Here is a 25,678-nt window from a genome sequence, read left to right as displayed (position 1 = left end):
ACTGCAAACGAATCTGTGTGTCCCTTTCAAAAGGTGGACACACGTTGCTCAATTTGCCACGAAGGTTAGGTCAAAAATATGAGAAACAGGTTGCTCGACTTCCCACGGCGGTTATCTCAAAACGTCAGCACAAGTTGTTTGATTTACGACCAGGGTTATCATCCTCAACGTGGTTTATCGAAAATAAGAAAATAAGAGTCCTGTGTGTTCTTTAGCTAAGAACTTGGCGTTGAGCGCCTCCTTCCTTTGCAAACATGCAACTTTATTGTATCCTTCGAAATTCCACGCTCGTTTCTCCACGGGTACGCCCGCTTCAAGGATTCAGCTCACATACCTCTATCCTATATGTGGACAAAGTCGGTCGTATCCCTTTCGGTACAGGGTAGACAGGGCCCCTTTCGCTGGAACGGAACACGTTCTCTTTCGGCATCGGAAGTTCCGGCATGTCGTACTTTTCTTCTTGAGGCGAGAACTGAAAAGAAAATGCGCGGAATAATACATTGCAGGTTTCATACTGCTAGTATGTAAACCATTTGCCTCACTGCGCAGGCAAAGGAATTGTCAAAGTGGTCTTGTGCTTAAGCTAAGAATGTCACAATAATAATAGCACTTTTCGTAAGATTACCTGCATAGGAATTTTAACAAGTTTCTCAGGCTATGCTGGCAGTGAAACATGCACACCCCGCAGAGACTGAAAACATGTTGCAGATCCTTGGTGCTGCTGGTCTTATGACTCAATGTTAAAGTGCTCAGGGCGCACTGCATACTCTCGTGTGAAACAAAGTTAGTCGAGCGAGCAAAAGCTATTACAAAGCCAGTAAAGGGTGTCATATTGTCATGTGATATCATAACGCAAGTGAAGCTGTCATAAAGAAAGAAAGCAACATTCTTTTACGAACATAACTTGTAACTGCTTCGTTTTGCAGAACATTGTAGAATCTTACTAAAGGGGATAAACATTTTATTTTAAACAACGCAGAGACAAGTCGTTAACGTATGACGTGAGCGAAAACAAAACAGCCACAGGCAGCGCGCGTTGCGCTTCCACATATTCGACTTTGGTGATGCTGCGACCGGTCCACTGCAGCTGAATCATGCAAGCATACTTGAACGTATAGTGCAAGTATGCTAACTTGCTTACTAATATCGAGCTTACTAACGTATGTATCACCTAAGTGGCTCCTTATGATAATCAGTAACATGCTTTGCCTGTAGCAACCGAAATTCTGACCTCAGTATTGGGGCAGTTGCCCGCCGTTGTTTCTTCAAGAATTTCCCAAAATCGCGATCTTCTTTGTTGTTCAAGATATTTTACTGAGCCTTAGCCTATTTGTCTTCGAGAAGTAATCGTAGCGAATAGCCTTGTGTAGCAGAATACAAAGATCGTTGCCGAGCTGAAAAGGAGATAAATTATGGCTCCGCCCAGACGTTGCTAAGTTGTCTTGTTCTGGACAATGCGTAGCTGTGTTTTTCTAAACATTTCTAAGCTGTAGCCTTTTTATATATTCTAGCAGAAGAAGGAAGGCTTACGTCTTTCAAGTATAAAGTGCGGAGTCACGGTACAAGCTATCGAGATTAACGGTAGAGTTACAGGTAGTGCCAGTACCTACCAGAGTACCGGCACTACCTGTAGTAGTACCGGTAGTGCCGATACACTCAGTCTTCACGGTACAACTGAATGAAAACGTGCGGTTGTGAGACAAATGCGCAGCTTAACGAGCGTCGACGCCTAAGCTGAAAACGTCAAATATACTTCATTTAGAGATTCGCTCTCACCCGCAGCAACTCGAAAGTGGCGAGAAGCTCTCCCGCCGGTTCGGTTCCCCGGTACAGGTCGTGCCACTCCAGCGATGGCGGCTGGCAGCTGGCGTCGTCTTCGAACTTCACGTGAGGTCTGGCTATCGTCCTACCGATGAATTCAGACTTTCCCTGTGGTCATTGCGCGAGCAGGTTAGAAGAGTGCGTCGGAGAAGTGCGAACAGCATGACGCTCTGCACCCCAAACTGATCGGACGATGATTTTGAAACAGCAACATATCATGCGCAAGGCGTTAGGATACACATATAAGCAAGTAGTATTACTTATGAAAAGAAAATAGGCGCGCAATATGGATCCTTTGAAACGGGTTACCTCATTAGTATTGAAATTAGCTAATGTACATTCCACAGTAAAAAGTGCTTCGTGTGAGGCAGTAAGCAGATGTACATTGATTTAATTTGATAGTAAAAAGTGCTTGATGTGGCACCGGAGATAGATTTATATGGTTAAACAACATTTCACCGAAGCTTCTTTCTTGGCGAAAAATTCAACTGTAATCAGTCCCAAAATATTTCTTTCACGTTGTGGTCCGTACTGTTAATTTAGGTGCGCTGAATGTTTCCGCTTGAAGGCTATCCCACATGGGAACGAGAAATTGAAGCAGTAGAAACGGCAGAGTTGTAAATTTATCAATTGACACGTTGTTAAGAGTTCCGCGTAGCCCTAACAAACACATACCATGGCGCCGGTGCGCACACGACACCAGCTAGGTGGTGTTTCTCTTTTCCCGACTGGCCTGTGGACTCAGTTAAAGAAAGAAAAATGCGAAAGAAGGGGAGAGATAAAAATGGCGACACAGGCCAGTGCTGGCTGTCGAATGGCATTTTATTGAAATTACGTTTTTGTTCTGTCTGAGATAAATAGTTCAATTAGTTTTCTGCGCAGTCTTCCCATTCCTTACTGTGCTATTCTCGAAGACGAACCAACATCGAGTCATCGCAAATATCGCAGATATCGTACCCTAATCTTTTTTATAAATCGCTCAGTCGCCCACCTTTGAATTCTACAGGCCAGTTGACCCCACAAAACCCATTTACGAACTGACTTCTATTTACGAAGTTTTGTTTAGTTGCAACGCCGAAAGGAAGCTTGATCACGCTGGAACACCCCACATTTGTAATGTGCTTGTCCAAAGTAGCATCCGAAGAGTATTACTTAAGAGAGTTTCGGGCTTCCAACAATAGTCACTGATAGAGATGCAAATGAGGCAGAAGCTGGCAGGAAAATTGATGCTTTGATCTGGCCAAATATATTCGAAACAAGAGTGCCGCAAGAGTCAACGTCTAGACGGGGGGACTCGTTTTCGGACCCTTGTTGACGAAGACCCCTTGCCGAAACATTGGCCCCAGCGGCATTCCTTGTTCAACCTCAGTCGATTACTGAATGAAACTAGAAGTTCCATAGAAGACTTGCCACTTTGTCCTGATCGAAGATCTCGATGACAACGACGGGAGGGTCCTCCTTGATGTCTTCTTTCCTGCCGTACACTGTCACACTGGGGAACAGCAGCATCTCGTCCCAGGTGGGGCTCAGTGTCTCGTCGATCACCTGGCACGAAGTGGAGGACATCACAATTATTATACTTCGTCACCTGCAGATGAAATCCGCGTTCGTTTCTTTGATTCAGAGCTGAAACGTCAATCGATTGAGAGTTTTGACATTTGCGAGTTACGATTTTGGTGACAGGTGTTTTTTGTTTGTACAGTTCGTGAGATGGTGTTGCTCGTATAGGTGACGTAAGCCACCAACCTACACAGGCACACACATGCATGGAAACGTTAAAGTGGCTCTGTCTTTTGAATAAAGAAACGACTGACTTGTTCACTGAAGACTTCCTTTAGAATTGCGATCGTGCATTCCTATGTAAAATAAATGTGAACGGTTAGGTGTGACGTAGAACATCCCTTACCCCTTATTAATGGAGAATGCGATTTTGCACTTGCGTTTTCGACAACCCATTTATCCCTTCGTAACGCCATCTTGCTCTGCTTTTAAATATTTCTCGATGCTGGTATGGCGACGATATCGGCTACTATGCGGGCTATTCTCTGGACGCCTCGGAAACACCACCATGACGTTAAATTATGCCGCGTTAAAGTGGTGAGCCAAGGAGAGTGAACGCAACCTCCCAGCGAGCCAATCGACGCTCACAAGAAGCCAAATTTGACAATATGGCAGAATTCCACGATACTCCCAATAGGTCCCGTTGTTACGAGAATGTGTGTGACTCCAGAGAAAGCTAGCATCACGGCAGTGAAAACTTTTTTACTTAGTCTAGAGTTATCACGCGTCTTCCTCCTGCATAACTTATGCGAAGAAGTTTCGAGAATTTGTTCTTACTACTATTTCTCATTATACATGCTTGTAAACATCTTTTTTCCACTATGTAATAAATGGTGCTTGCGTTCGAATGTTTTTCAACCTCGCGCTTAAGTGTTACATTATGTCGTCCATCATTGGGTTCGTTTTAACATTTTTGGTGTTATTAAGAATTTTTTTTCAGTAATTTTGACTTCTCACTACTATTTTTCATCATACATGCTTGTAAAATTCTTTTTTCCACTTTGTAATAAATGGTGCTTGCGTTCGAATGTTGTTCAGCCTCGCGCTTAAGTGCTACATTATGTCGTCCATCATTTGGTTCTTTTTAACTTTTTTGGTGTTATTAAGAATTTTTTTTAGTAATTTTGACTTCTTACTACTATTTCTCATTATACATGCTTGTAAACTTCTTTTTTCCACTTTGTAATAAATGGTGCTTGCGTTCGAATGTTGTTCAGCCTCGCGCTTAAGTGTTACATTATGTCGTCCATCATTTGGTTCTTTTTAACTTTTTTGGTGTTATTAAGAATTTTTTTTCAGTAATTTTGACTTCTCACTTCTATTTCTCATTATACATGCTTGTAAACTTCTTTTTTCCACTTTGTAATAAATGGTGCTTGCGTTCGAATGTTGTTCAGCCTCGCGCTTAAGTGTTACATTATGCCGTCCATCATTTGGTTCTTTTTAACTTTTTTGGTGTCATTAAGAATATTTTTTGGTAATTTTGACCCTTCGTAGCACCCTAGCCTATCTGTAACTGAAATGGAGTAGAAGAAAACAAGCACGTGCAGCCAACCTCTCTACCTAAACCCCTCCCAAATAAATAAATAAATAGCAAGTAGCAAGGGCTCTTTCCACACAGGAACACCTGCCACAGCTGCGCTATGTCGTACCAATGAGGCTGCAAGTCATATTAACTAAGGGCTCTTTACAACAAACAAAAACGACGTGTTGCCAGAAGCCCTCGTCATTGCTACTAATAAATGGCAGAATTGTCTACTCGTGTTCAAAGTCTGGGCAAAACGCGCCCTCGCAATAATAAAGTGCCGTCCAAAAGTATGTGACAATTAAACTACGTTAGCTAATGTCGGTGCGCCTACATTAGCCTTATGTAAGGCGAATGTCGACACCCTGGCTTGGCTATAATTACGAGTACCTGCTGTTTTTTTTTACCTGCTGATTGTTTATCTTTCTTCTAATTTTGTTTCATGAAATAATCCGTGACGAAAACACCTTACCATGGTCGTCTGGCTCTGGTCCCCAAATACGACTCTCGCAAAAGGATCGGAGAGTCCGGACGAGTCTGATCCGATGAGGGACCGTGCCTGGTACATATGGGCCCGAAGTTCGAAGGTGGACTTTTCTGCGGTAGAGAGAAAAAAAAAGGGGGGGGGAGGGGGCCAACCTAGAATACGTTGTCGTCTTTGCCGTCTTACTATTCGTAAAACCTTCTGACTACTCTCCTCCTCCGAGCAACAACACTCGAAAATATGTCGCGATTAGATTTTCTACTGATAGCATGGCAAATAAACCAACAGAGACATTTCATAACATTTCTACTTATGTCATCCGTTTGCCCTGTAAGGCTTCCAAAGACGCAATATTTACGTCGCCTACTTGTACGCTGGCTATGGACGATTGCATGTGGGAGCGGCTTCCAAAACCAGGTTCACATCTGGGGAAACTGTTGTGCACTTTTCCTTTTTGCAAAGCGTCCTTCGTATTCACACTTTCCGCACATAAACTGTTTACATAGTGCTACCTACATGAAGCTCTGTGCACAATCTGTAAACATTCAGTGCTAGCTTGTAAAAATGGCGTGTTCCCTCATGTACTCTTGAGGGTACCATTTGGGCTATCAGTTGGGGCGGAGGGAGAAACGCACATTTTCCAGGCAATTAGATGCTCACCAAACGAAGAAACTTACAAAGTAGACAAAGCCAGATTAAGGCGCCCTGTAGGGACTTTCTGTACGCCGATCTCCAATTAATAAGGTATCGTAGATTCGGTGTTTCGTTTCGCCTCCCGTGGCAAACCACAGTTACAGTGACGAAAGCACTGACACGCCATGCGTCAGTAAAGTGAACGCCTCGCTGGACACCGGGTCAACTCGCGAAGAAGCCCAGTGCGTTGTAGGAGAGTTTGTACCCACTTGGGGCAGTCTGTAATTAACATCAGAGCAGTAATTTTGTGCAGCCCAGTTGAAACTACGGCCATGCTTATATAACGAAAACAAAAAGAGCGCATCTACAAGACAGCTTCAGTTTAAGACTTTCCGCCTGGAGCACATGCGCGAACGAGGATGCGATCCTATGGGTGGCATGCTCGGCTTGAAACTGCCGATAACGTGCTTCAAATAAAATCCTGTGGTCACGCCGTCTCACTTGTACGCCGCTTTTCGTAATCGCAATTAAACTATGGGATTATCACTATGACTACTATTTAATTATGCTGACACGCCGTAGTGGGCGACTCCGGAGATTTGGACCGCCTGGGGTTCTTTAACGTGCACCTAAATCTAAGCACGCGTGTGTTTTCGCATTTTGCCCCCATCGAAAAGCGGCCGCCGTGGCCGGGATTCGATCCCGCGACCTCCTGCTCTGCAGCCAAACACCATAGCCACTACGCAACCGCGGCGGGTGTACGCCGCTTTTCTGACACTCTATGCAACTATGTATACTATGCATACTATGCAAACCCCCATATTGTTTCAGCTTGCCAAACAGTACTAGCTAGCCAAACAATGTCGCGGCGTTGGCGAACATGGATCGGGCGTTTCAATCTTGATGAGAACTGGAGCTTCCGCAATGCTGCACTGAATTGCTCGGCAACACTGCACAGAGTGCTTTAACACGGAGCGGTGGAGAACAGAGAACGGCGTGCACTGACCCGTGTAATGAAGTTGCGATGGCGGTCCCTTGTCAATGTCCTCGACGTCCTTGACGTAGCCCTCGGGCAAGCCCTTGAGCACACAGTGCTTGTTCTTGGTAGTGCCCAGCCAGAGGTACATGCGAAGCTTCGCTTGCACCATCCAACGAGCACTTTGGCTGACTTTCTTGCCAGGCTATGCAGCGAGAGAGCAGCAAAAAACAAAAGCGTAAACATAATCACTTTCACGAATCTGCAGACAGGCATGTACCTAGAAACGGTAAATCTAGTCTGTCCTCATCTATTTGGGAATGTGTCTCTAGTAGTGTTACTCTAGAACACAGAACGCGAGGCAGTGGAGGGGGCCAGAGTTGTCTGAAAATGAGCCCTTACTGCTAATACTTATGTTATATATTTTTTTTTGGGGGGGGGGGGGACAACGAGCCCAAATTGGATGTAAAACGAAGGACGCGGAAAACATTGGACGTTGTCGTTCCATTGTCGTGTCAGAGGTTTCGTTGTGTTTGTTTCTAAAGATGTTGAACTACCAACTCGCCTTATCAGCCATTTTCATTCAGTACATTTGCTCATGTAATCACGAGTCAGCTATACGGTTTGTACATTGCTGGTACAGATCTTTTCACAACGGCTGAGTAGCTGGTGACAGAAGGTACGTCAGGCCAGCCTATTTACACGTTTCACATCCAGGAATAATTTTGCAGTCTATAGCTCTTTATAAGTTTATAAGTTATAAGTCCATAAGTTTCTCGCAAAAAGTTGTTCGAGCATGGAGTCAAGATGCCGGTAGACTTCCTTACGCCATTGCTTTCACAGAACGTTGAAACCGCTTAAGGTTTTTGTGTGCTTAACTGACTTACTAGTTGAGAGACTAATTTGAAGAACTCAGTACGACATCTAGCGTTTTGGGTGTCTGTGTCCTCGCATTAAGTGCGGCTTTTTTTTCCGAGTCTTAGTGCGACCTTCACGAGAAAAAGCTTGTCTCCAATACGCCGAGTGTTTGTAAAGTAGTTAGGTATTCCCAACAACAAGAAAGTGTGTCACTCCAACACAACAATATAGATTCATCGATCTATAAGAATAAATATTCAAAGCCAAAGCACATGAAGCTACAAGCAGGCAGCCTTTAGCTAGTTAGCAACACACAAAGTAGCAGCTGCCAAAGCGTGGTGCGTAAATGTTTCGTTTAAAGCACAGATTAGAAGAAAGTGCAAGCCGCTTTCGGACATGGACGCAGCGTTGAATAACAACTGACGGTTTCTTGCTGCGACTACTATATACACGTTGCTCAGCACACAAGCAGTTAGATAACGACAAGAGAAACAGACAAGCATTAAATATCATTCGTGAGCTCAAGCAACGCCCAAACATCACACACCGCTTAGTGATCTATTTAGCCTAACATAACGTAACGCTTACTTTGGATAAGTCTATACTGACATCGAAAGATGCGGTAGTGACGACACGAGCAACAACATCATTCAAATACAACCTAAGCAGACATAAGTTTCTGCCGATGTTGTCAAAGAGTGCTCTGTTTTGAAGAATATACATATCTATATATGAACTATGGAGAGCAGATGCGCGCATTGACGATTTTTTTGCTTGTCATCGGTTGTAATTTTCCTGGTTTATTTTCCTTCTTGTTTATCTCGCATGTTGACCCGTGTCGAACTTGTAGTCACTGCAAGAAACTGTCAGTTGGTAGTCAGAGTAGCGTCTTGTTCCTCTGAGCTGTTCTGTTTCTTAATTGTGCATGCTGTTTCTTCGGAAAGATAAGTCTTCAACTACTGAGGCTTGCTGCATTTCCTTAATAGCGGTGCGCAGATACAGGAAAGTGAGATTAGTCGAAGAATGATGTGAACTAAGAAGGTGATAATAAATCAAGCACCCTGGGTGGGAAAAAAATGAAGGAATTCTGTGTCTAGGTACAGGTTCCTCTCTACAAGTGCATAGATGCTGGGAAAAAGCGGGTATGTGGTGTGCATGGGTTCGTTCTAAAAGCGTGCGATTGCTGGCTTAGCTTGATGAGTTTTCATACCTTGAAATAGCTATAATCGTCGCCGATGCCTTTGTCCTAAACAGAAAGATTGATTTTGGCGAATGAGAACAAAGCAGATAAGACCTGCAACAATGGTTATCTCAGTCCACTTACATTCCGGCTGCACATGGGAATATCTTGCGAATATTTCCTACCTACTGAAATGGAACGGCATTCCGCCTAAAATCAACTAAATGTGTGTAAAGGCGTTTGATACACTTGGTGATTTTATGTGGAGCTCCGTTCCAATAACTAAGCTGAAGATATCTGCAAGAAGTTTCTGCTTATTGCGCAACAATACCGGAATCATAATATGCGTGTACGCATCGAAATTCACAATCATCAGTTTTCCAAACTTTTTTCTTGCAAACGAATGCTATTGCTAGGTTACTGGCCTTTCCTCTTACAAAAGCTGTTATAAAATTTCTGTTGTGTCTAGGTAAATATTTGTTGTCTTCAGTTCATCTTCTGCTGAAAGCTAACTTAAAATCATGCATGGTTTTAGGAAATTCGAATCTCACATGTGAAGTAATGATTGAGGAATTTATTAAACAGTCCACATTTTTGGGGAAAAGAAGTTTCCAGTTATTGCACGACTGACTACTGCATGGTAACGCTTACGGTATTAGTAATGAGAGAGCCTAAGTCGATATGTCCTTGGTATAATAAGTGGTCGCTCCGTATGCCTTCAACAAGTTATGCAACACTGGCCGTATGCTGTACGTCCCATATTCATCTACGAACAGTTTCTTTTGGTTACCCCAACTTTGATCTCACTGCGATTCAATGAGCTTGCAATGATTACGCGACATCATTTAGATCTCATTTCTTCATTTCTTTCATTTACTCCGTGAAAGCAAATGCAACTAAATTAGGACCGCTTCAAACGTGTAATTACATCAAATACAGAACCAAACGCTAAAAAAAGAATTCTGCATCCTTACCTTGAGGAAAAGCGTCTGCACCCGGCCACAGAACTTTCCGGTCTCTTCCTCTATGATTGAGTAGATGAGATCTCTCGCAGGTATGCGGTGGTACGCGACCCGTTTGCCACCGCTTATCATCCATACGAAAACATCTGGCAGGGAATGTTGAGGCTGTACGCAACATAAGAATAAAACCAAATGTGAGATCGCCTTTAAATTTGTTTGTACATGTTTTCTCTTTTTATGTATAATCCGCTATATCAACGTTGTTAAAGAAAGTGGTTGTTGCCTTGACGGGAACAGTTCTTTGTCGAAAGTTTGCGCTCTATCGTAAGGCTCCCCTTATTCGGCTATATTCGATTGATGGTCTTTTTATGCTAACGATGACAGCGATCACCGCATTTGCCTTTTTTCTTATGATGTTGATTATGACAGATACGGCCTTAAGCTTATGATGATCATGACCTTCAACATCACCTTGTATTCCTGCTTTCATCTTCATCACCTGCCCCGTTGGCCTTAACCAGAACTCTGGCTATTTCAGTTCGTTTTACAATGAGTATCAGCAAGTCGGTGTCGAAGTAGCTGGCGAACAAAATGATCAGGTGGCAAAAACTTTCACGTGTAATGGAAAAAATTTGGAGACGTACGTCGTCGACGAGTTCGGCCATCTTCTGCAAGAGACCGTAGGTGCTCCTGAGTTTTTCTTTAAACGAGTTCTTCGTGACGAGCGCTTTCATAGTCCTTGCCATACTTCGTACGTGATCCTGCAGGAGGGCAACAAGAGAAGCAACCAGAAGGTAAATGAGCAGCCTGCCTTCGAGAACTCGTAGCTGGTACGCTGTGTTGAACGCCTGATTGAAGCGTTTGCATCACAAATCATGTGCCTAGCGCGAATCTCACCGTTGCCAACATTCTCGTTATTAGCGTTTCGCGCTTCCTTGGATTGGGCGATTTGGGTGCGCTACACCCGAACCTCGTTATAAAAAAGTTGAAGGGGGGGGGGGCAAAATTACTTCGTTATATCCGTTACTTCGTTATATCCAGTATTGCCATTTACTGCAATGTATGCCAAATAGGGTGCACAGTTGTAAACATGGAAATAAGAAGACGGCTTTGCGGCCCGCCGAATCACTACACCGCAACGCATGCGATGAAATTTGAATAAAACAACAAAAAGAATATTCGGCGTGAGCAACAAGCGAATACTCTTCTGTTGAAACCAACCGGCTACCTCGCTAAATTGGTTCAGGTGTTTCTTTTCGTTTGTTTTGCATACTTGTGTGTTTAATTTGTATATTTCCTGCACCATCAATTTGATTACGTCTATGCGACAGCGTTCATTAACCTCGTCCTTGTTTCTTCGTGGAAACCCCTCGATGTTAGGCCATGCCCTCATTATGGTGTGTGTGCCCATAGCCAAGAACAACTTACCATTTCGCGTTGGCAGTGCTTGAGGCGCTCCTTGTCCAGTCTGGTTTTGCCCGTGGGCCCTTGACTCTTTGCTTGGTTAAGATAGCGCCTTCGTAGAGAGAAAAAACTAACATTACTAAGTTTTTTTTTAGTGTGGATGGTGGATTGTGCGTATGTCTGCAGCCTTCTTGTTACCCCCGTCGCGGTGCCAAGGAACCAGCATGGGCAGTCCTTCATTTTCTGCTATACATTGTTACCGCGTGTCATGAAAATCCGGACACTTTCTTTCCTTAGGTTGGTCCTTTATTACTCTGGCAAGTGAGGAACAGCTATCAGCTCGAATTATACAGTGAAAAAGTCACCTGCATATATTTCATTTCAACATCAGCGACAGGGCAGTAAGGACACATCATTCCTCCTAGTGGACATCATAAGTGCTCAAGGTTTATAAGTAGTAACTGGCGATATTATTGTATATCCCAATTACCCATTGGAATGGAGCGCCACGACGCAACGCCATACCAGCTAATTAGTATGCATTAACCAGAATAAGTGTGCAAGTCAATTCATTATTCATTGATGTCTGATTTGCATCGCGATGCAGGAATGGAAGGAAACAAATGAAAAAGTGAAGAGGAGTACTCGAACAAGAACGAGAAACAGCACTGGCGCGCACTAAACAATTATATATATATATATATATATAATGTACAGCATATAGACGAATGATGCAAGACAAGAGAGAGAGAGAGAGGTCTTAATGCTTACTCATGCACTATAGGCAAACTAAGATGATAATGATGACGACGGTGATGATGACGATAATAATAAATACGCAGTCTACCTTGTGCTGCTGCACTTACTCTGCTCCAGTATACAGTTCTTCGAGGACACCTCTCAATCGACGGTCGCTGTGAGATTTTTCGAGGCGTATCATCTCTTGAATGTCCGCGAGGCCCGCTTCCTGCAAAAAAATAGACCGAACGTTACCATTCAGAGAATCGATGGTTAACCAGCCAGAAAAAAAATGCTTAGTAACGAGTCGCTTTCACCACATAGGTTACGACGTGAACTGATTAGCAGTCAAAGAAGACGCAAGGGGCGCGCTTGTGCAGTTTTTTGAGGAAATGTACTTTACTGTCGCGAATGTGAAACACGCACGAAGAACGAGAAGAAAGGGGGTCGACCGAGGGGCCTGATTTGTATTAATCATATCATGAGAAGCCAACAAAGACACGAAGGACAACATTGGGGAAATTATTTGTGCTTACTGATTGAATGAAAGAAATAATAAATATATTGCCATGAAAGTGAATGAAAAAACAACTTTCCGCAGGTGGGGAATGATCCAACGTCTTCGCATTACCCGTTACGCGGTTGGAGCATCGCACGCGTAATGCGAAGACGTGGGATCGTTCCCCACCTGCGGCAAGCTGCTTTTTCCTCCACTTGCATTGCAATTTATTCATCATTTCTTTATTTAAATCAGTAAGCACAAATAATTTCCCCTGTGTTGTCCTTGGTGTGTTTGTTGATTGGCTTCTCATGATAAGCAAGAAGAATGGGACATAGAAGAGAAGGACATGTGCATATATTTCTTTATTTAAATCAGTAAGCACAAATAATTTCCCCTGTGTTGTCCTTGGTGTGTTTGTTGATTGGCTTCTCATGATAAGCAAGATGAATGGGACACAGAAGAGGAGGACATGTGTATATGTGTGTGCCTTAGCTTCTGTTTTACATCGTTTCGTGCCTTTAGGAACGTAACCGCACATTGCGCTACGATTACAAAGCGTCAGGACAGCTGCAGTGCTCGTCACCTAGAATGTTTCATGTTGTGAACTAGACCAAATGCAAAGGCGTGAGGCAGAAGGCACATTTGCTTATCTTTATAAAAGGTAATGATGGCGTCTTGGCTTTAGTTTGAAGGGGGGCAAGCACAGGCAATAAAAGAAGAAACACACACACATGAACAAACGTATGTAACGCAGGTGGTGTAGCTTGTTTTATTTTATTTATTTACTTGTACTTACAGCAGCCGAAAGCGCTATAACAGGATTGGGCAGCGGGAAATTACCGGCAAAGTGCGTACAACATAATACCACGAGTGGGCCTTCTTAGTGCAACATCATTGGGAAAGACACGAACGAGAAAAGAACACAAGGACAGGGCTAGTAATCGCGTGCTTCTTTTGTCCGCGCTTTTTCTCGTTTTTGTGCCCTTCTTTCGTCCGTGTTCTTCCAAAACTCTCAATGTGGGGGTATCGAGCCAACTAACTAGCGACCAGACCTTATTAGGTCACGAGTGCGCAATCAGAATAATTGGACACAACAGAATGCAAAAATTGCAAGTAACACAAAAAGTCGAAGAAAAAATGCAAAAAGAAATCCATCGACGCACAGCCTATGACATCCACAAACTGAGACGTAATTAGTTCCTGAATTTCGCCATACAGTGAATGCCAATGTTAAATATTTAAGGGAAGCAACCGTGTTTGCAAGTATGCGTGTGGTATAATTTGTATTAAGGAACAATAGCGTTGAAATGTTTTACCAAGTGCAACTTAAAGCGCTTGGAACGAGAAATATACACACGCGCGTTCATCTTACCAGCTTCTCTTTCACCCTCAGGATCATGTTGGAGTTGTACAGACGTCTCCGATAGTCTTGCCACGTGCTCTTAACCCACAGACAGGGCTTGTTGTCCCCGTATGGTAGGTGGTAGTAACACCTGCGGGCAGCGAACGCACAACGTGAAACAAACCAAAGAACTAGCCTTTCTCGTTGTAACATTGTTGTAACTTTGTTGTAACTTTGTTGTAACTTTGTTGTAACTTTGTTGTAACTTTATTGTAACTTTGCTGTAACTTTGTTGAGATTTGTAACTGGCAAGTCGGCCACTGCCAGGTCACCTTTAATATAAAGTATTACAGTGACTTTGCGCATTATTTTGGACTTGCCGTTCTGACGAGCTGTGATGGAGGCAGGGCTGAGAGTCTTGAGAAGAAATGCTGGGTGTTTCAGCCGACACTTTCAAAAATTTTTACACATTGCCTGTGGCAAGTAGCACAATTATAGTCCTCGAGCTGGTCTGCTGGAAGAGGCGAACTATACTTGTTCAGGAAACTAAAATGCATAATCGACTGATTAACAAACATTCACTGATTTAGCTTATTACTTAATTATTAAGTAACTTAAGGTATTACTTAACTTATTAAGTAAATGCCTTTGGGCACATATTGCGATTTGCAAATTCTAGCCGGGGAGCTCACAAGTCGGATACACTTGGAACGAATTCTCAGGTTGACACCAGTTTCGAGATATTAATTCCCGAACATTTGGAGAAATGCATTGGCGTTCCACTTACTCTTGTGCTTCAGTGCATAAAACGATGTTTCGTTAAGTAAGTAAGTGGAACGACATTGTATTTTTACCGCAAGTTTTGCGACACATATTTGGTAAGTAGTGCCATCCCCGCAATCCTATTCAAGTGGATATGCGTCGCGTGCAGTCTCACCCGCTAGAATTTGTAAATTGCAAGGTGTTCCATAAGTAATTAGTTAAAAAACTCTATAGGTGAATTTTTGTTAAGTAGTTCATTACACATTTCATTTTTTTGTGCAAGTAATGTCCGCCTTGTGCTATCTTCCAGAGGCAACCTTTAAAACTTAAGATGTTTGCTGAAAATCCAGTATTAGCGGGTCTAGCAGACACAAACTTAATACATGGTGAGGATATGTTTAACAAATAGGTGACTGCCTTACGAAAGAGGAATCGACAGGCTTATGATAGGCGAGCTTCATGGAGGAAGGAAAAAAGATATGAGGGAGCATACCGCAACGGCGATTGAAGCCAACCTGATGGGCCAACACGTGATCGCACTCGACGGCACGTCAAAGTGCGTGGTTGGTTTTAGTGTTCCCACTCTGTAGGCAGAGCCACGGCAGGGCAGCCGAACAAACGCACACCGAATAAAAACTACTGGCATAGCTACTGGGAACCAAACATCTCAGCAAATTTCGATCCTTGCTCCGCGATTTCCACGCAAGGGGTCACGTGCTGGGCCGCCATAGTGGCTTCACAGAGCGTCCGCTTGTCAAGGCTGGCTGCGTGACATAATGCTCTCTCCTATATTTTTCCTTCCTCCATGGCGAGCTTGCACGCGAGCTTGGCTCGCGGACTTGGCACATGGATCTGTCGGCTCACTGGAACTCTCGAGACAAGAAGGGTTGCCGGAGAATCGACCACACAGCGTCTGCGATATCACTTTTATTTTTATTTTTTTATTCGTAGCATACAAATTATTAGTCAAGTAAACTTATGTATAATGGTGTTGTAATGTTGCTGTGCGTAAAGACTTTCAGTCTGCCGTTCACATTTAGATGCGCATATTTGCACATTGTTAGTGGCTCGGATGTGTCCTTTGTGACTTTTAACATGATCCTTGTAATATTTCTGTGCCAGATCATGTGATTCTGTGCTTCACTTATATACATTGATATGATACGTGCCTTCAGGTAGCATGCATGGGTTTATTGACCAGCTGACGTCATCCGCATAGATCACGTACTCGTGACGCCTGCGGGCGAAAAGATGTTCCCCATCCGCCACCTAGGTTTGTGAGTGGTGACGCTGGCTAACACACCCAAGGTTAGTTCTAGTAGTGAAACGCAAATACGCCAAAAAGTGTACGGGAGAACAGCGCTGCCGTAGCTCAACTGGCAAGATCATAACGTGCATACTGCGAAAACGTGGGTTCGTAGCAATTGCTACGAACGGGTGGGTGTCTGATTTTCCCTTTTTTCATAATGTAGCCATTTATATATATATATATATATATATATATATATATATATATATATATATATATATATATATATATATATAAATGGCTACATTATGAATAAAGGGGAAATCAGACACCCACCCGTTCGTAGCAATTGCTACAAACGGGTGCTTCGTGTTGTCGACAACTTCTACTTCGCCCTGCCATCTGCTAGCCGCCTGGTTAGCTCAGATGGTAGAGCGGCTGCGCCGGAAAGGCGGTGGTTCCGGGTTTGTGTCCCGTACCAGGACGAATTTTCCTTCAACTATGAGTCTTTTTTTTTCGAGGAACCCGTATGGGTTTCCTTTGTAGCAAGTGCTACGAACGGGTGGGTGTCTGATTTTACCTTTATTCATTACTTCTCTCCACCTTGCGCGTTTCCGCAGAACTACTACGTCAAACAATCGCTACATTATTTATGTAAATTATTGAGGCACTCGCAGTCTCACCTGGTTTTCCTTTAAGGTTACGAAATGCAGCACCTTCGTTTACAGCAATGGATAGAAATCCGAAGATATCATGTGAGTGGCCTCGTTCACTTGAACGTGACAAGCGGCACAGCGCATCGCATTTCCTGATCATCGCATCCCTGTACACGACGGCAACGCGCTAGGAAGGCGAATCCCACTATGGCGCAAGGAGAGAAGGTAAGAGACCGAGACTGGCAAATCGACTCACGCGGCGCGTGCAGAACGCTGTCGCGTCGCATCGATGTGGAGCGGAAATAAAAGAGAGGCGGCTACAGGCTTGCTCACTGCTCGACTCGACTCCGAAACGGACTAGCCCGAGACAGGTTCCGGTTTGTTTCGGACTACGACTCATGCGCCGCTCAAAGCCGTCGCCCCAGTATGAATAAGACGCGCCAGTAAAAGCGAGAGGGCTACTTGCGCATTGACATAAATGTGCACCGCAGTCTAATCCTTTTGGCGCCCAATCGAGACTTTTTTTCGCGCGTGCGTCGGTCACCTGTCCGAGGTGACGGGCTTGACCGGGTGGCTGGTGGAGTGCGAGATGACCGGCTCGACGACCACGGACTCGAGCAGCGCGGCTCTCTCGTCGTCCCCGCCGCCGCCGACGCTGGAAGACTCGAGCGAGTCGTCTTTCCACTTGCTCGCCCCGTCCAGGGTGTTGCCCGAATTGCCTGCGACACACGACGGTGGTCTCTTAACGCGAGGCGAAGAGGCGCATCGTGAAATAGACTCTCTGTGTGTGTGTCAGATGTGCCTTCCTGCTGTCCTTGTTCAGCTTGCGCTGCAACAAGATAAGATATGCCGTACCAACAAGCCCCTATAGCTACCCTCATCGACTTCATGTCTCGTTCAACGGGCTCTCTTAGCGCTGTGTGTGTTAGATGTGCCTTCCTGTTGTCCTTGTTCAGCTTGCGCTACAACAAAATAAGGTATGTCGTTTGAGGTCGAAGCAAAGAAAGCGAGACGAAGAGTGCGAGAGGGCGCACAGTTGAGATGATAGAGCGTGTCGAGAACGCGGCGGCCATGACGTGTCTCTGGCTCCGCCGTCACTTCCGGCGCGTGCAGCCCTAAAGAAACGTAGCCTTCGAGATTCCTCGCTGTCATTTATCATTGACGTTTTCAACGCGATGCAAGCTCGAGGTTCTACAGAACGTGCTGGGCACACGGTACCGGCAAGCACCAATCAAATCCGCCTTGTCAGTACTCTTGCGTGCAGGTTCTCAATGCGTACGTTTCACATTCAAAGCGCGCAGTAGTTACGCCTATACCTCTTTGAGAAGCCTTATACACGTCGTGTGCGTACGCGGTCACCTTAGTTTGATAGTCGGGACACCCAACAAGAAAATGTGAAACTTTCTTCTGTTAGAGAGAATGCGACTCACCTATGCTCAGCTCAAAGTATATTGGCTTCTCGCCAACTTTTCTGTCGATCATGGAGGCTTCTAGAATAGTCCCGAAAAGGAGAAAATTCTCGTTCTTTGCGTAGGAGGCCTGAAAATGGTAAGGAAGACGGGATTATGACTCAAGTTTGGCGGGAAACGCACTAAGGGCCACACTTGTAAAACACGCATTTGCGCACGCGTGTGTTTACATGCAGAAGAAAAAGGAAATAGTAGCCATGCATGCATGAGCGCAAGGCTTATGAAGGTACTGATGCAGTCTACAACACAATCGAATGCTAGAATATACGTTCATATACAATATAACAATGAGAAATCATCGTATAAGATAGACAGGCAAAACCTGTGTCATCGGTATAGCTTCGTTCGTTCTTTCTGTATTATTACACGTTCTTGATTACAATAAATAAATATAGGCAAAACTGGTTAGACCTGGTTCGGAGATCACGCCGATAAAACGTTTTGACTATCTACGCAAACGACGAGCAAGCTTTACAGTAAAATCAGCGTACACAAAAGGAGTAGGCGCCCACAAACGTTCCGTAATGTGCATCTACCAACAAACCCAACAGAACTCTCTTTTGGGTGCCGAATATGTTCGTCTGTGCTCACACAGTGTCAGTTTAATCTAATTTTCTGTTCATTATGCGGAACTCATATTTGTTCTTTGAGAGTGTGGATTCATATGGGAGCGTAGGGAATGTCATGCACGTGTATGTTTTCTTTTTCTTTTTTGTCCGATATGCCTCCACCACTTCCACCAGTGCTGCCCCCTCAGCGTGAAACAAATAATAAGCGCGTATGGCGCACGGCAAACTGCTTGCACAAAAAGAAAAGTGCTATTCCTTTTCCTATTCTTAACCATTCTTCGCACCAGCGGCATGTTGTGTTTTCGTCCATTTTCATCTGCGTTTTACTTATCATTTCTATTAATTCTACAACCCAATTTAAAGGAGAACCAGTTCATTTTCCCTATTTTTGTCCCTTGACTTCATTGTTTCCTGGCTTCTTGTGGTTGTAAATTACAAAAATCTAGCCCTCTCGATTCTCCCTATGCTTCTCTCAAACAACTAAGAAGGAAGCCTGCAGAGGGACGAACAAAAACTGGATTGCGTCGACTTTAAACCGCGGAATTCTATCCCAAATTTATCCCCCCCCCTCCCCTCGGAAAGTCTGGCGCTATGGTGTCCACGAGAGCCTTCGAGTACGGCAGTTCAGTCTGCGCAGGAATGACCAGCAGCGAACGTCATTAGGCTACATTTCCGCGTTTTTAGCTTCGAACGGCTTCTAGATTTTAGCAAATCGATTCTTTCGTTAGCGTTAGCAACGTTTTAGTCAGCGTTAGCAGCGCAACGACTGGCAATGATAACGCATTTGCGTACAGGCCTTTGCGTGCTCAGGAAACTGTTTGTGCTGGGAAATATATAAAATACAAAGGGTAATTAAAAAAGAAAAGGTCGCGAGGACGTTTGATGCCACGAACATGAAGAGTAGGCATAATATTGCCGCGAACCATCGCTCCCGTGGCAGGTGACCGATCGCACCCGTCGGAGTTCCCTGTAGTTAACTTGTTCCGGGTAACTCTACGACTCTAAACGGCGCCGCCGATCGGCCTCGTGCACTCACCTCGTTGACGGTCGGCGTGGGTTCGAGGTCGACGCTGGACTGCGTCATGTCGAGCGCGTCGAAGATTTCTGTGCGCACGGCGATCAGGAGTCGCCCCCGGTACATGACCCCTTCGCCGAGGCCGTCGTTCAGCGGCGCGTGCTCTTCGAAGAGAGACTTCTCGCGCGTGGAACCGTACAGGTAGATGAAGGATGGGCCGAACGTAGGAAGGAAGCCTGCGCCAGAAAGGAGGAGAGATGGTGATTGATTGATTGATTGTTTGATTGATTGATTGATTGATTGATAGATAGATTGATTGATTGATTGATTGATTGATTGATTGATTGATTGATTGATTGATTGACGTACCAACCTACCGAACGCCTAATTAATTGACTGACTAAATGGTCAAATAATTGACTTTCGAGTCAGTGACCGATTAACTGAGTGAATTATTCACATTGAGTAGCTCATCGATCGATCAGACCGAGTTGTGAATGAGCGATTGATTGACGTGTTAAAACAGCTTGCAACGAATACATTGCCGTGGCTTTCGCAGAACTTTAATTTGTGGCATGAGTGGCAGCATGACTCGAGGTGAGTCGAACAGCAGCAGCCATTAAGAAGTTCGCTAGCGCGCATGGGTGAGACGCTCGCAATAATAAATGAAAGACGGCATTGTAACAGATAAAATAGTTGTTTTTATGTAACATGAAAGAAAGGTGTGACAGTTTAAAATAAAGGAGACATGCCTTCAGTTACCGTTTAACGGATCTACGAGGGGCCTCTCTCCAGACTACGCTCTACCTGTAGTTGATTTTAGGAGATCTATGCACTTGGATTGTATGTTACCCTTATTTATGCTCACGGAATGCGCGCTTCGATTAATATTGAACTACAAGCTCAATTATTAGACACACGATGGTGCGCTATAATTTCCAACCTTATTTGTGCTAGCACAAGCAACGCGGTTTGAGTGTGACAACTAAAAGCAGTCATGGCCTCGAGTGTGTGTGAATGTATGTAAATACGCAGACTGGACGTTCCGCTTTGGTGCGTGTGATTAGCGCCTAAATTTCGCTTGTAAAACTAACTTCTTGCTGATTGTATTTTGATTTAAACGGAAACCTCAACGTTTCCGTTTTCCGTCATTTCCCTTATATTTGAGTGAACGAGTGAAAACAAATACCACGGTAGGAAGCTGATACCAACGTCAAGCCTCAATATTTTTGGGAGCTTTCCGTCCGAACTCTTATCATCATGTCAACGATGTCAACTGAAAGCGACAAACCGCGACAAACTGTTTCAGCATTTGATTCGCGTGTCGATAGAGTTGCGTCGGTTTCTATAGTCGGAGACACCGTAAAGGTTAAACGTCATATGTACGCTGGCGAACTGGAACACAGTTGGCATGGATACACCAACCAATTACGTTCGCTTACTTACCTTACGTCAAGCGGTTTCGTGTCTTTAAAACAACTGCTTTCCCATTTGGCGATGCGGACAAAAGATCACCACAAATAAATGTTGTATTCTTATTTTTCTGTTCAGATCGGCCTTTCTGTCGCTGCTTTCACGATAAAACCTGAATGTCTATGGCAAGTTGTATGGGTGATCCTGGGATTAGTCTTGAGCGAAAGGTAATATTTTAACTTGAAAACACGAGCTTGTCTATTCTATTACCCTAGCATCTAAAGTGGCAGAGCAAAACGAATCTAAGTGAACTCCTCCTGGTTCGCCTTTGTTGGCTACAGAATAAGTGGTGAAGTGGAGTCGTATGTTTGAAACAACCCTTTCCCCGCACAGGTATGTCTTTGTGTCACTAGTTACGGGATGAAATCTGAAAGTCTAGGCAAACATCATGGGTGATCCTAATGGTCACTGCTTAGACAATCGAAACAGTTTAGCCGGGAACAACTACCTTTTATTTTTCAATTACCCTAGCACCTACATTAGCAGAGCAATGTCGTCGAGCTGTGAGCGTGACTGCAGCTGACTAGGCTCTCCTTCGTAGGTGAAAGGGCCGATGCAATGCATTTTTGTGGGTGGAACTTGTTTGCAATTCGTAGCTTGTCACCGAGAATAGACCCTTCTCGTGAACGTTGTGGCAGCAGTGCATTCATGAACCCAGAAAACTTTCGGTCATGCATTTTTGACAGTCAAGTTAGCCGAGAAAAAGGAAATATATTGCCGCATAGTATACTGTAGGTACATATTCTTGATATGTTCAGATATAGAGAACGTGTGCCATGCGTCGAGCTCACGCATGGGCTTTTATTTGGTTGCACTTAACAACAGAATTCACCAGCTGTACACTCAGACTCTGTGGCAAAGCTGATGCCAGCTGGAAGGTTCTATAAATTTATAGGCTATAGTAACTCGTGTTGTTCTAGAGGGCTTAACCGGAATTCTTCTGGGAAGTCTGTTTTAAGCAGAGAAATGGTCTATAGTGCAAAAAAAAAAAAAATACGCTCGTGCGTTCACACTTAGGTGCACGTTGAAGAACCTCCGTTAGTCGAAATTAATATGGAGGACCCCACTACGGCGTGCCTCGCAATGAGTTCGTTGTTTTGGCACCTAAAACCCCAGAATTACTCTTAAGTTTATTTTTAAGGATTTGCTAAGTTCGAGCAGAAGCCATTAAAATTCATGACGTCACAGCGACCTGGTGCGAGTAGTCTGAGGCCAATAAAATTTACCAAAACATTCGAGCTTGTTTTTCGTTCTAGCATTCCTTTAAGATTACACCAAGCTGTAACAATGGCGAAGCCTACGATTCGTACCTTTATCACCTTCGTTGGCGATCTTCGACATCTCGAGGAAGTGCGTGGCGACCACCGTGTCGTTCACGGCGTCGTTGTCTCTCAGCTGAATCTTGATTCGTTGGCACAGGGGCGGGAACATCTCCGTAAACGCGAGCTGCTCATTCCACACGGGAGAGCAGCAGGATTTCTTCACTGTTGTTCGCCCCTGTAAAAGTCGCTCCGTTTCAAGTAATGTTTGTAAAAGGTGAAGCGCGCTTACTAAGCGTTATACCGAGGCCGATGAAGTGCGCCTTTAGTTGAGAGCGAAATATTTGGGTCCTATTCAGTACAAATTGCAGCCGACAGCTTACAGTGTATATATATATATATATATATATATATATATATATATATATATATATATATATATATATATTAAGGAGGTCAGTTGTGAGTAGTTTTTGCATATGTCGGGCCTCGTTGTTTCTGACCAGCAGCGTTCTTCGTCTTTAGGATAGGTACGTATATATCAGTCACAATCATATGAAGCTAACGGACAATGGTATCAAAGAAAAATTAGGCAAATTACTTGTTCCTTAAGTGAAATGTATAAATGGTGAATAAAAGAAAATGAAAATGCATGAAAAAACAAGTAGCCGCAGCTGGGATACGAAACCATATTTATCATTGATACATTCAACTTTAAAAAACAAATAATTTTTCCAATGCCTCTCTTGGCATTATTACCTGTTGGCTTCCTATGATCGTGACTGAAAATGGGTTCCATTGGGTCCCCCCCGCCTTTTTTTTTTTTTTTTTTGCTCACAACATCGACTAAATGCCTATCGAACGAAATGCTATGTACTATAGCACACGCGATAAGGGTATATATTCCAACGACACATAATGTGTTGAATGCAACTACTGGCAGAAAACTTAGACGGCATGACGTTATTCTCACTCAACTTCTCAAATGTCATGAAGATGGGCCCCATAAAAACTAACCATGTGTATAGTACATTGGTTACAGTTCATAGGCTCATAAACTAAGTAACATATGGTGCTTTCTTGTGCGGTTTAATTTCCAAGAGGGGTCAGTGTCGCCCTAAACATCCTAGACCTCATGAATATGCGCATGCAGAAACAAAGAAAGCGTGCTGTATGGCACCCACATTACATGTTGCGCCTTGTAAAAGCCTATTCAAAAGAAACTCCTCCGTTCGTGAACTTTCTGAGAAGAGTAATATTAGACGACTTTAAAGCAATTGATTGATTGATTGATTGATTGATTGATTGATTGATTGATTGATTGATTGATTGATTGATTTTGGTTTGTAGCAGTGCACTGTTTTCTGATGTGGCCGAAATGGCCGCTCAGTACTGCTTTGTAGGCTACTTCGCCCGCTTTTCTGAACATTTTCTTTACTTCTTTACCGTGTCCATAAACAGCCACTTGCCTAAGTAATCGTAAACAGTTAGAAAGGCAACAAAATAAGAAATGCATGAATAAAGAGCAGGACAATCCTATAACATACTTAAAAAGGAAACTAATATCTTTATGAGAGCAGCATTCCGGGCAAGTTGGTAATCCATTGCTTAAATGATATTGCGCGACATAAAAACGACATGGACGTGAAAGAAGACGACACACCAACGACACACCACGCGCTTGGTGTGTCGTCTTCTTTCACGTCCGTGTCGTTTTTATGTCGCGCAATATCATTTAAACTAATATCAGGTATGTGCGGCACAATTGGCAAGAATTGAACAATGCAACACACTGTTACGCCGCTATATTGTCTTTCGCTCCAAATTAGCATGAGCAATGATCGATCCATAGAAAAAAATAAACAGGAAAACCTCGTTTATGCAACACGATAAACTTTCAAGTATGCTACACCCAAACGAGAGACGCATGTTTCTACGCTATTATGATCAGTTAGGACTCGTGCAAAAAATACACCGAAGCACTTTAAAGCAATAATTGCTATACAAAAATAAGAAATAATTGATATCTCTGTTTCTGCTGTCTCATGCGTCGTTTTATCTCCAAACAAAGATCTGCCGCCTGCTTAAACAGACAATTTCACCATCTTTCTCAACAATTCGACTCTTTGGATAAAGGGGGCAAATGATTAAGGATTACGTAAGCTTTTCATTCTCCCTCTCCCACTCGGGGAACCATCGCCGCGCACACTCACGGTTAGTCCAGCGAAGGACACCTGCACGTAGGGGTCGATGAGCTCCCTGGTCTCGCCCGAGAAAGCCCTCTTGACATTGGCGACTAGGCCCGAGTTGACCCTGGGCAGCCCGTCAGCCCGGTACACTCGAACGATGAAGCGGGCGTGCTGGCGTTCGGCGGGGACGCCGTCCGGCAGGAGTAGGTTCCTGCTCGGACAATCCGCACGTTAGAGGACGCACGTTTGGAAAGGGTTAGATAATACTGGAAAGATTGAGGGACCTGCTCACCCAACTAGATGTGTAATATTTCAAAGTAATTATCCTGTGTAGACAAAAAAATTTAACTAAAGCCTTCCGCATCCGCTATAGCTGCTGACACTTGCGTCCTTGTCGGACGCGCATGATGCAGATTAGCTTGCCAGTGCTGATCTGCGCATAATCACTTCAGTGTTTGTTCTGAGGAGGCTGGCGAGGCGTCAAGCGACGGGGATGTAAGAAAAGGAGCTCTGATGTTCATGTTCACAGTTGTTGGGATATTGTCTAGTCAACGGTGCAGGTCAGCAAAGCGTGAGATGATTGGAGTCGTGGTGGAAAAAAGAAAGAAAGAACAGGAACGTGATCAAGATAGGGTCGTCACAACCGCAAGCAACTTTGCAAGATGAAGCATCGATATGCAAAATACTAAGTTTCTATAGTTGACGTGATTACCTCACGCAGCGTAGGTGACTATTTGGGGCTAGCACTATTCAAAGCGGACGCCATTAGCAATCATCGTCGTCAGCAACGCTTGTGAAGCGGCACAGTTGATTGGGGAGGTGGGGCAGGGGGGGAATGGGGAGTAATACCAATAGCATGCTGGAATGCGTCTGTGACAACAGCTACTTGTACAGTCGTATTATGGAAAACAGGGCTACCCGCTATATAAACCTTCCAACATGGCATAGAGTGTTAAGTTTAAGGCATTTTTTTAGTGAAGAGATAATTTCCAGAACTGTTCAGTTTTACACAACAATCTTTATGTGGCAGAGCAGAAAGAAGAGAACATTCG

At 44.0% G+C, this 25,678-nt stretch overlaps 1 protein-coding gene across 1 annotated transcript in view; it reads right to left on the bottom strand.

The window, feature by feature from the left end:
* The window catches only part of mfr (ferlin family C2 domain-containing myoferlin misfire), a 383,091-nt gene that overhangs the window by 43,808 nt on the left and 313,605 nt on the right, over positions 1-25,678 (bottom strand). The window contains exons 14-29 of the mRNA XM_075669201.1: positions 24,651-24,837; positions 22,489-22,675; positions 19,727-19,941; positions 18,083-18,191; positions 17,197-17,371; positions 14,016-14,136; positions 12,270-12,370; positions 11,428-11,515; positions 10,644-10,760; positions 10,012-10,164; positions 9,068-9,103; positions 7,030-7,204; positions 5,379-5,503; positions 3,232-3,366; positions 1,777-1,929; positions 335-472 (exon numbers count right to left, since the gene is read on the bottom strand). Coding sequence (XP_075525316.1) covers positions 335-472; positions 1,777-1,929; positions 3,232-3,366; positions 5,379-5,503; positions 7,030-7,204; positions 9,068-9,103; positions 10,012-10,164; positions 10,644-10,760; positions 11,428-11,515; positions 12,270-12,370; positions 14,016-14,136; positions 17,197-17,371; positions 18,083-18,191; positions 19,727-19,941; positions 22,489-22,675; positions 24,651-24,837 — 2,215 coding nt within the window. The remainder of the gene's footprint in view (positions 1-334; positions 473-1,776; positions 1,930-3,231; positions 3,367-5,378; positions 5,504-7,029; positions 7,205-9,067; positions 9,104-10,011; positions 10,165-10,643; positions 10,761-11,427; positions 11,516-12,269; positions 12,371-14,015; positions 14,137-17,196; positions 17,372-18,082; positions 18,192-19,726; positions 19,942-22,488; positions 22,676-24,650; positions 24,838-25,678) is intronic.

The sequence above is a fragment of the Dermacentor variabilis genome, chromosome 9 (assembly GCF_050947875.1).
Source record: "Dermacentor variabilis isolate Ectoservices chromosome 9, ASM5094787v1, whole genome shotgun sequence".
Classification (NCBI taxonomy): Eukaryota; Metazoa; Arthropoda; class Arachnida; order Ixodida; family Ixodidae; genus Dermacentor; species Dermacentor variabilis.
This window is presented reverse-complemented; position numbering and strand designations above follow the sequence as displayed.